At 45.0% G+C, this 11,752-nt stretch overlaps 1 protein-coding gene across 3 annotated transcripts in view; it reads right to left on the bottom strand.

Moving 5' to 3' along the window:
• Nucleotides 1-2,438: 2,438 nt before the first annotated feature.
• The window catches only part of b (glutamate decarboxylase-like protein black), a 123,819-nt gene continuing 114,505 nt past the window's right edge, over nucleotides 2,439-11,752 (bottom strand). For all 3 annotated transcript variants that reach the window (XM_070105405.1, XM_070105404.1, XM_070105406.1), the window contains 6 exons: nucleotides 10,860-10,942; nucleotides 10,298-10,445; nucleotides 7,319-7,448; nucleotides 6,000-6,098; nucleotides 5,492-5,683; nucleotides 2,439-5,140 (listed from right to left, as the gene is read on the bottom strand). In XM_070105405.1, the coding sequence (XP_069961506.1) occupies nucleotides 4,967-5,140; nucleotides 5,492-5,683; nucleotides 6,000-6,098; nucleotides 7,319-7,448; nucleotides 10,298-10,445; nucleotides 10,860-10,942 (826 nt within the window). In that variant the 3' untranslated portion in view covers nucleotides 2,439-4,966. The remainder of the gene's footprint in view (nucleotides 5,141-5,491; nucleotides 5,684-5,999; nucleotides 6,099-7,318; nucleotides 7,449-10,297; nucleotides 10,446-10,859; nucleotides 10,943-11,752) is intronic.

The raw sequence follows: 11,752 nt of genomic DNA, 5'->3' as shown, positions 1-11,752 counted from the left end.
GTGGACTGAAATGCCAGTCAGTTTGATATAGATTCAAGGTGTGTCAAGCGAAAAAGTTACAAGCACTTTGTGGGCACTTATTTTGGCACTTATTGGCACCTTTTTCGTTACATAATATAATCAGTGTAAGTGCTAAGCCCGTAAGGTCAGATGCTGAGTGTAGGGATGTGTGGGCCAGGAAAGTGTAAGGGTTTGGGACGGTAGGGGTGTGTTAGGTTAGGTTAGGTTAGGTTAGGGGTGTGTTAGGTTAGGGGTGTGTTAGGTTAGGGGTGTGTTAGGGTAAGAGTGTGTTAAGATAAGATAAGATTTCGTTGGGATTTTTAACCCCGGAGGGTTAGCCACCCAGGATAACCCAAGAAAGTCAGTGCGTCATCGAGGACTGTCTAACTTATTTCCATTGTGGTCCTTAATCTTGTCCCCCAGGATGCCACCCACACCAGTCGACTAACACCCAGGTACCTATTTGCTGCTAGGTGAACAGGACAACAGGTGTAAGGAAACGTGTCGAAATGTTTCCACCCGCCGGGAATCAAACCCGGGCCCTCCGTGTGTGAAGCGGGAGCTTTAGCCACCAGGACTGTGTGAGGGTAGGGCTGTGTGAGGGTAGGGCTGTGTAAGGGTAGGGCTGTGTAAGGGTAGGGCTGTGTGAGGGTAGGGCTGTGTAAGGGTAGGGCTGTGTGAGGGTAGGGCTGTGTGAGGGTAGGGCTGTGTAAGGGTAGGGCTGTGTGAGGGTAGGGCTGTGTGAGGGTAGGGCTGTGTAAGGGTAGGGCTGTGTAAGGGTAGGGCTGTGTGAGGGTAGGGCTGTGTAAGGGTAGGGCTGTGTAAGGGTAGGGCTGTGTAAGGGTAGGGCTGTGTAAGGGTAGGGCTGTGTAAGGGTAGGGCTGTGTAAGGGTAGGGCTGTGTAAGGGTAGGGCTGTGTAAGGGTAGGGCTGTGTAAGGGTAGGGCTGTGTAAGGGTAGGGCTGTGTAAGGGTAGGGCTGTGTAAGGGTAGGGCTGTGTAAGGGCAGGAGTGTGTGAGGGCAGGTATAAAATTAGACCATAGCTGCCACAACAAATTAGATTCCCATAAAAGAATCAGTCTCTACAACAAGGCAGGACTTTCGGCGAGGAGGACGGTGAGAGTGGATGTGTAAGGGGGGCCAAAACACCAAAATTTCCATTACACAGCCTAAGAGAACATACTAAAAACAGAAATGGGCATACCCATAGACCGACCCATCTCTTGGGTATAACCTACCTCCACCGATTGTTGAAAAGAGTATAAAATACCGACACCAGAAGATTAAGATACATGTGCAACAGTCGGGTAATAGTTAACTTATTCTTCACTATAAATCTGCCATAGAAATTGGATAATGGGGTTTAAATTCTATCTACTACACCAGGGTCATTAAGACTGGTTGGTTGGTTAATGGGGTTTAAAGTCTATCTACTACACCAGGGTCATTAAGACTCGTTGGTTGGTTAATGGGGTTTAAATTCTATCTACTACACCAGGGTCATTAAGACTGGTTGGTTGGTTAATGGGGGGTTAAAGTCTATCTACTACACCAGGGTCATTAAGACTGGTTGGTTGGTTAATGGGGTTTAAAGTCTATCTACTACACCAGGGTCATTAAGACTGGTTGGTTGGTTAATGGGGTTTAAAGTCTATCTACTACACCAGGGTCATTAAGACTGGTTGGTTGGTTAATGGGGTTTAAAGTCTATCTACTACACCAGGGTCATTAAGACTGGTTGGTTGGTTAATGGGGTTTAAAGTCTATCTACTACACCAGGGTCATTCAGACTGGTTGGTTGGTTAATGGGGTTTAAAGTCTATCTACTACACCAGGGTCATTAAGACTGGTTGGTTGGTTAATGGGGTTTAAAGTCTATCTACTATACCAGGGTCATTAAGACTGGTTGGTTGGTTAATGGGGTTTAAAGTCTATCTACTACACCAGGGTCATTAAGACTGGTTGGTTGGTTAATGGGGTTTAAAGTCTATCTACTACACCAGGGTCATTAAGACTGGTTGGTTGGTTAATGGGGTTTAAAGTCTATCTACTACACCAGGGTCATTCAGACTGGTTAATGGGGTTTAAAGTCTATCTACTACACCAGGGTCATTAAGACTGGTTGGTTGGTTAATGGGGTTTAAAGTCTATCTACTACACCAGGGTCATTCAGACTGGTTGGTTGGTTAATGGGGTTTAAAGTCTATCTACTACACCAGGGTCATTCAGACTGGTTGGTTGGTTAATGGGGGTCTATCTACTTCATTAAGACTGGTTGGTTGGTTAATGGGGTTTAAAGTCTATCTACTACACCAGGGTCATTAAGACTGGTTGGTTGGTTAATGGGGTTTAAAGTCTATCTACTACACCAGGGTCATTCAGACTGGTTGGTTGGTTAATGGGGTTTAAAGTCTATCTACTACACCAGGGTCATTCAGACTGGTTGGTTGGTTAATGGGGTTTAAAGTCTATCTACTACACCAGGGTCATTAAGACTGGTTGGTTGGTTAATGGGGTTTAAAGTCTATCTACTACACCAGGGTCATTAAGACTGGTTGGTTGGTTAATGGGGTTTAAAGTCTATCTACTACACCAGGGTCATTAAGACTGGTTGGTTGGTTAATGGGGTTTAAAGTCTATCTACTACACCAGGGTCATTAAGACTGGTTGGTTGGTTAATGGGGTTTAAAGTCTATCTACTACACCAGGGTCATTAAGACTGGTTGGTTGGTTAATGGGGTTTAAAGTCTATCTACTACACCAGGGTCATTAAGACTGGTTGGTTGGTTAATGGGGTTTAAAGTCTATCTACTACACCAGGGTCATTAAGACTGGTTGGTTGGTTAATGGGGTTTAAAGTCTATCTACTACACCAGGGTCATTAAGACTGGTTGGTTGGTTAATGGGGTTTAAAGTCTATCTACTACACCAGGGTCATTAAGACTGGCCGGAACCCTCTCAACACCAAAGAAAAATACTCGAAATACTTTAAACAGGCATTAGAAGCTCCCAGAATATATACACAAAGGAATATACACTTCTCAGTATATATACCCGGTCCATATATCCAGAATCTTTACCCAATATACGTAATACGTCTTAAATCAAGATTATTAAAAATAGAAATTCTACCTAGGTCCTCGTATGGCGATATATATGATAAAACTGTTTAGTATCAAATATAATTTATTTTGGCTCGTATGACTAGAAAAATATATATGATAATGCTGTTTAATGGTACAGTTTAATATTTCTCGACCGTTGGTTGGGTGACGACAGTGTACCAGGGAATATATTGATAAAGGTCTAACACAGTGGTTGATAAAGGTCTAACACAGTGGTTGATAAAGGTCTAACACAGTGGTTGATAAAGGTCTAACACAGTGGTTGATAAAGGTCTAACACAGTGGTTGATAAAGGTCTAACACAGACGTTGATAAAGGTCTAACACAGACGTTGATAAAGGTCTAACACAGACGTTGATAAAGGTCTAACACATAGGTTGATAAAGGTCTAACACAGAGGTTGATAAAGGTCTAACACAGAGGTTGATAAAGGTCTAACACAGAGGTTGATAAAGGTCTAACACAGAGGTTGATAAAGGTCTAACACAGACGTTGATAAAGGTCTAACACATAGGTTGATAAAGGTCTAACACAGAGGTTGATAAAGGTCTAACACAGAGGTTGATAAAGGTCTAACAGAGTTCTGACATAAAGCTCAAGGCTGAGGGACTGATTAGTCCAAATTTCTGTGGGCTTGGTTAGTCGAATACAGAGGCAGCAGATGTAGCAGTGAGACACAGATGTAATCAGTTTATTAGCCTTGGAGAAATAGTGTTTGAGGTGGTCAGTCCCTCAGCCTGGAGAAGAGTTCAGCTCCATGGTCTGGAACATGGTGGTCAGTCCCTCAGCCTGGAGAACAGTTCAGCTCCATGGTCTGGAACAAGGTGGTCAGTACCTCAGCCTGGAGAAGAGTTCAGCTCCATGGTCTGGAACAAGGTGGTCAGTACCTCAGCCTGGAGAAGAGTTCAGCTCCATGGTCTGGAACATGGTGGTCAGTACCTCAGCCTGGAGAAGAGTTCAGCTCCATGGTCTGGAACAAGGTGGTCAGTACCTCAGCCTGGAGAAGAGTTCAGCTCCATGGTCTGGAACAAGGTGGTCAGTACCTCAGCCTGGAGAAGAGTTCAGCTCCATGGTCTGGAACAAGGTGGTCAGTACCTCAGCCTGGAGAAGAGTTCAGCTCCATGGTCTGGAACAAGGTGGTCAGTACCTCAGCCTGGAGAAGAGTCCAGCACCATGGTCTGGAACAAGGTGGTCAGTACCTCAGCCTGGAGAAGAGTTCAGCTCCATGGTCTGGAACAAGGTGGTCAGTACCTCAGCCTGGAGAAGAATTCAGCTCCATGGTCTGGAACATGGTGGTCAGTACCTCAGCCTGGAGAAGAGTTCAGCACCATGGTGTGGAACAAGGTGGTCAGTCCCTCAGTCTGGAGAAGAGTCCAGCTCCATGGTCTGGAACAAGGTGGTCAGTCCCTCAGTCTGGAGAAGAGTCCAGCTCCATGGTCTGGAACAAGGTGGTCAGTCCCTCAGTCTGGAGAAGAGTCCAGCTCCATGGTCTGGAACATGGTGGTCAGTCCCTCAGCCTGGAGAACAGTTCAGCTCCATGGTCTGGAACAAGGTGGTCAGTCCCTCAGTCTGGAGAAGAGTCCAGCTCCATGGTCTGGAACGACGTGAAGTTGAGGCATGAGAACCGTGTCTTAAATACTGTCGAAAGTGATTTGGAAGATTTCGAAGACGTTGCAGGGGACTGACCCCCCTCAAATGCCATTCCTCCGAGGTTGATGGCCTGATCCCATCACCTTCATTTCACTACCAAACCTGCTGGCTCTGTATTCGCCCGAAGAAGGCTACTATGTAGCTATTGGACATGTTTATCAACTTGTGGGTTCTGTGAACCGTTTAATTCCACTAGAGATCTCTCCCCAGGTGTTCAATCTGTGCAATAAAATAGTTGATGTCATGTTCGTTGACCTGGGAGTTCTGCAACACCAGCCTGAAGAAGTTAGGTTGACCTCTGAGTGGCTGGTAAGTAATCATCATTGACCCGGTCTTCACCATCCTCTCCTTGATCTTCGGGGCGACCTGGAGGCGGGTGGACAAGGAGACATTAGTGTGTGTGTGTGTGACCTAATTAATATTTTAACAACTCATTACAGTTGTGACCTGTGCATGGCCCATTGCTTTGCAATTTGTTCATGATTGTGACCATGTATAGACTTGTAGATGATTCGTTACCCTTGTAACGAATCATAGACCTCAAAACTTTGAGGGTCTAGTTCCTGGGCCTATTATGTACCTCTGCAATCTTTTGACTACCGCCCACAGGATGGGTATGGGGTGCATAATGATATTAAACTAAATCTAGACAGCCATATTTCCGACGACCTGGAAGCTGTGAGGTCACAGAATTCAAAACTGACCCACGATACTTACAGCATTGAGAAGCTTGTTGTACTCTGGGTGAGCACGTTTCGTCCGAAGAGATGGTGGTTCGTACCAGAAGCACACGTTGGTGCATTCTGGTTCCAGTAGCAACTTGAAGCCTTCTCTGAACCTGATCTTATCAGCGAATAACTGAGACATTTCAAACACCCGTTCCACGTGTTTTTCCAGACCTGTGGTGCCCTGGAAGATATGAGGGAGTGAGAAAAGGGCCAGGGGAGGGGGAAAGTGAAAGATAGAAAGAGAGGGAGAGAGAGGAGAAAGTGTCTCACAGACTTAAAATATCAACACAGAGAGATTATTGCAACAGATAGATAGGTAGGGAGAGAGAGAGAGAGAGAGAGAGAGAGAGAGAGAGAGAGAGAGAGAGAGAGAGAGAGAGAGAGAGAGAGAGAGAGAGAGAGAGCTGGTGTAGATAACACCTCTTACCTTGCAAATAAAGTTGGGAACCTTAACCTAACCTTGTAGAACCCCGTGTAGACAGATAGAGCTAACTTACCTTAGCCTTCCACATGGTCCAGAACTTAAGCACGTCAACACGTCTGCCACACTGCAGGTGCTTGTCTCCCACGTCGTAAGACGTGTCGTAGAACTTGTCCTGTTGAAGTGAACAAAGGTTGCAGTGCTGTGAAAGTGAGATTTTGACACAAGTGATAGACAAAGGTAGAAAACCGTGACTTTCACTGCCAGAATTACATCTACCACTTCTCCACGTTCTTCTTCATCTCTGTCTTCTCCTTGTCCTCCTCTCCTATATATACAGGCTCCCTTACCTTCTTGTGTTATTGTGACTTGTTAATGGTCTAAGTGGGACCAAAACCTTGTCAGGTTATTTGTGTATTGTCTGCACTAAGTGGGGGGGGGGAGTTAAGGTATTATAGAATATCCGTTTAGCTGTTAGACTCCTTCTTGCACTTCCTGGGATGACCCCTAACCATCCTACCTCCCATCCAACGGTCATCCTATTCTGCTCTATCCTATCTTAATGTCTAGACCACCTCAACTCCTCCCCAGTCCTTTGAATTATACATTTAGAAACCTGTCTAATTTTTAAGCTTCAAATCCACACCAAAACATTACTCTCATACACATCTCTATTGCATCCAGCCTCCTCCTTGCTGCAACGTTAAAATCCCATACTTCACACCCATACAACAGTATTGCTAACACTATACTACATTATCTCCCTTTTTTGGGCCTTCGTAGATAGATTTTTTCTTAATGTTATTTCAAAACGGTATCTACGTTTTCTTCCCGTCATATTTCATAGACTTATCTGTTGGTAGCATACTCAGCTCACACACTGAGGTCCTTGGTTCGATCCCCTGTATGGGTGGACACATTAGGTCGTGTTTCTTTAAGGCACCTGCTGTTCTTGTTCACCTAGCAGTAAGTAGGTACCTGGGTGTTAGTCACCTTACACCTGCTGTCAGTGTTTACCTAGCAATAAGTAGGTATCTGGGTGTTAGTGGACTGGTGTGTGTAGCATCCTGGGGGACAAAATTAACCCAAGTTGCAGGAAATGCTCTACATAACCAGGAACTTTGTATAAGAGATAAGATAAGATTTCGTTGGGATTTTTAACCCCGGAGGGTTAGCCACCCAGGATAACCCAAGAAAGTCAGTGCGTCATCGAGGACTGTCTAACTTATTTCCATTGTGGTCCTTAATCTTGTCCCCCAGGATGCGACCCACACCAGTCGACTAACACCCAGGTACCTATTTGCTGCTAGATGAACAGGACAACAGGTGTAAGGTTGACATAGGTGTGAGCTATGGTCTGTATAAGTTGCATCACGTACTGGTGTAGCATCTTACCTTCTGAAAGAGGTAGTTAGCACTGGCTGAGTTACAAGCATCTAGGAGGCCAGGATGAGAGGTCAGGAAGACAGAACACTGTTGAGGTGACGCTAGTAGTTTGTGAGGATTCCAGGTGACACTATCCGCCCTGAGGGTTTAGTATACGCCTTTTGCTGTGTGATTTATCTCATGTGTGAGAGCTTATAACATCAATATAAACACACATACACACTTATGGATGTATATACATGCATCGGGGTGTATATATAAACATTGTGTATGGTATACACAGGTATCCAGTAACTGGTATACACAGGTATCCACTAACTGGTATACACAGGTATCCAGTAACTTGTATACACAGGTATCCAGTAACTGGTATACACAGGTATCCAGTAACTGGTATACACAGGTATCCAGTAACTGGTATACACAGGTATCCAGTAACTGGTATACACAGGTATCCAGTAACTGGTATACACTGGTATCCACTAACTGGTATACACAGATATCCAGTAACTGGTATACACAGGTATCCAGTAACTGGTATACACAGGTATCCAGTAACTGGTATACACAGGTATCCAGTAACTGGTATACACAGGTATCCAGTAACTGGTGTACACAGATATCCAGTAACTGGTATACACAGGTATCCAGTAACTGGTATACACAGGTATCCAGTAACTGGTATACACAGGTATCCAGTAACTGGTATACACAGATATCCAGTAACTGGTATACACAGGTATCAAGTAACTGGTATACACAGGTATCCAGTAACTGGTATACACAGGTATCCAGTAACTGGTATACACAGGTATCCAGTAACTGGTATACACAGGTATCCAGTAACTGGTATACACAGGTATCCAGTAACTGGTATACACAGGTATCCAGTAACTGGTATACACAGGTATCCAGTAACTGGTATACACAGGTATCCAGTAACTGGTATACACAGGTATCCAGTAACTGGTATACACAGGTATCCAGTAACTGGTATACACAAATATCCATTAACTGGTATACACAGGTATCCAGTAACTGGTATACACAGGTATCCAGTAACTGGTATACACAGGTATCCAGTAACTGGTATACACAGGTATCCAGTAACTGGTATACACAGGTATCCAGTAACTGGTATACACAGGTATCCAGTAACTGGTATACACAGATATCCAGTAACTGGTATACACAGGTATCCAGTAACTGGTATACACAGGTATCCAGTAACTGGTATACACAGGTATCCAGTAACTGGTATACACAGGTATCCAGTAACTGGTATACACAGGTATCCAGTAACTGGTATACACAGGTATCCAGTAACTGGTATACACAGATATCCAGTAACTGGTATACACAGGTATCCAGTAACTGGTATACACAGATATCCAGTAACTGGTATACACAGGTATCCAGTAACTGGTATACACAGGTATCCAGTAACTGGTATACACAGGTATCCAGTAACTGGTATACACAGGTATCCAGTAACTGGTATACACAGGTATCCAGTAACTGGTATACACAGGTATCCAGTAACTTGTATACACAGGTATCCAGTAACTGGCATACACAGGTATCCAGTAACTGGCATAAGCAGGTATCCAGTAACTGGCATACACAGGTATCCAGTAACTGGTATAAACAGGTATCCAGTAACTGGCATACACAGGTATCCAGTAACTGGTATACACAGGTATCCAGTAACTGGTATACACAGGTATCCAGTAACTGGTATACACAGGTATCCAGTAACTGGTATACACAGGTATCCAGTAACTGGTATACACAGGTATCCAGTAACTGGTATACACAGGTATCCAGTAACTGGTATACACAGGTATCCAGTAACTGGTATACACAGGTATCCAGTAACTGGTATACACAGGTATCCAGTAACTGGTATACACAGGTATCCAGTAACTGGTATACACAGGTATCCAGTAACTGGTATACACAGGTATCCAGTAACTGGCATACACAGGTATCCAGTAACTGGCATACACAGGTATCCAGTAACTGGCATACACAGGTATCCAGTAACTGGCATACACAGGTATCCAGTAACTGGCATACACAGGTATCCAGTAACTGGCATACACAGGTATCCAGTAACTGGCATACACAGGTATCCAGTAACTGGCATACACAGGTATCCAGTAACTGGCATACACAGGTATCCAGTAACTGGCATACACAGGTATCCAGTAACTGGCATAAACAGGTATCCAGTAACTGGCATACACAGGTATCCAGTAACTGGTATAAACAGGTATCCAGTAACTGGTATACACAGGTATCCAGTAACTGGTATACACAGGTATCCAGTAACTGGCATAAACAGGTATCCAGTAACTGGCATACACAGGTATCCAGTAACTGGCATACACAGGTATCCAGTAACTGGCATACACAGGTATCCAGTAACTGGTATACACAGGTATCCAGTAACTGGTATACACAGGTATCCAGTAACTGGTATACACAGGTATCCAGTAACTGGTATACACAGGTATCCAGTAACTGGTATACACAGGTATCCAATAACTGGTATACACAGGTATCCAGTAACTGGTATACACAGGTATCCAGTAACTGGTATACACAGGTATCCAGTAACTGGTATACACAGGTATCCAATAACTGGTATACACAGGTATCCAATAACTGGTATACACAGGTATCCAGTAACTGGTATACACAGGTATCCAGTAACTGGTATACACAGGTATCCAGTAACTGGTATACACAGGTATCCAGTAACTGGTATACACAGGTATCCAGTAACTGGTATACACAGGTATCCAGTAACTGGTATACACAGGTATCCAGTAACTGGTATACACAGGTATCCAATAACTGGTATACACAGGTATCCAGTAACTGGTATACACAGGTATCCAGTAACTGGTATACACACACTACTAGGTACATACACAGGCATACACACACCCGTGTATACATCACACACATGCCCTGACCCACCTGTGTATGCCCAGGAGCTTGTGCTTGTGCCTGGAGGAGAGTAGTGCCCCGCCTCCCCATGCAGCATCCACATGCAGCCAGAGAGATTCATCTCCACACACCTCAGCCACAGCATCCAGGGGGTCGTACGCTCCCAGCACTGTCGTTCCTGGGGTGTCATAGGGGGAGTTACTCTCTAAATACCCACTGGGGTGCACTACACCCCGTCAAGGTCAATATAAAGGTCACCATTAAGGTCACTATAAAGGTCACCATTAAGATCACTATAAAAGTCACCATTAAGGTTGCCATACAGGTCACCATTAAGGTAACTATAAAGGTCATTATTAAGGTCACCATAAAGGTCACCACAAGGGTCATTATAAACAAAGTTTATCTTGCCAGGAAGATAACCCCTGCCAGGAAGGTGACCTTCCCCTGCCAGGAAGGTGACCTTCCCCTGCCAGGAAGGTGACCTTCCCCTGCCAGGAAGGTGACCTTCCCCTGCCAGGAAGGTGACCTTCCCCTGCCAGGAAGGTGACCTTCCCCTGCCAGGAAGGTCAACAGGAAACAAGGCACTAACCTGCCGTGGCACACACCATAAAAGGAACGGCACCTTCCTCCCTGGCACTCTTGATTCTCTGCCTCAGATGACCCACGTCCATCCTAACAATGATAGCAATAATAACTACTAGGGTTTTCACCTGTTTACAACATGTATTGCTAAATTTTATTGTGTGTTATCATACCTGCCACCCTCTAGTTATACCTGCCACCCTCTGGTTATCATACCTGCCACCCTCTGGTTATCATACCTGCCACCCTCTAGTTATCATACCTGCCACCCTCTGGTTATCATACCTGCCACCCTCTGGTTATCATACCTGCCACCCTCTGGTTATCATACCTGCCACCCTCCAGTTATCATACCTGCCACCCTCTAGTTATACCTGCCACCCTCTGGTTATCATACCTGCCACCCTCTGGTTATCATACCTGCCACCCTCTAGTTATCATACCTGCCACCCTCCAGTTATCATACCTGCCACCCTCTAGTTATACCTGCCACCCTCTGGTTATCATACCTGCCACCCTCTGGTTATCATACCTGCCACCCTCTAGTTATCATACCTGCCACCCTCTGGTTATCATACCTGCCACCCTCTGGTTATCATACCTGCCACCCTCTGGTTATCATACCTGCCACCCTCTGGTTATCATACCTGCCACCCTCTGGTTATCATACCTGCCACCCTCTGGTTATCATACCTGCCACCCTCCAGTTATCATACCTGCCACCCTCTAGTTATACCTGCCACCCTCTGGTTATCATACCTGCCACCCTCTGGTTATCATACCTGCCACCCTCTAGTTATCATACCTGCCACCCTCCAGTTATCATACCTGCCACCCTCTAGTTATACCTGCCACCCTCTGGTTATCATACCTGCCACCCTCTGGTTATCATACCTGCCA

Source organism: Cherax quadricarinatus, chromosome 98, assembly GCF_038502225.1.
Source record: "Cherax quadricarinatus isolate ZL_2023a chromosome 98, ASM3850222v1, whole genome shotgun sequence".
NCBI lineage: Eukaryota > Metazoa > Arthropoda > Malacostraca > Decapoda > Parastacidae > Cherax > Cherax quadricarinatus.
The sequence above is the reverse complement of the archived record's forward strand: the minus strand, read 5'-3'. Positions and strand labels throughout refer to the sequence as shown.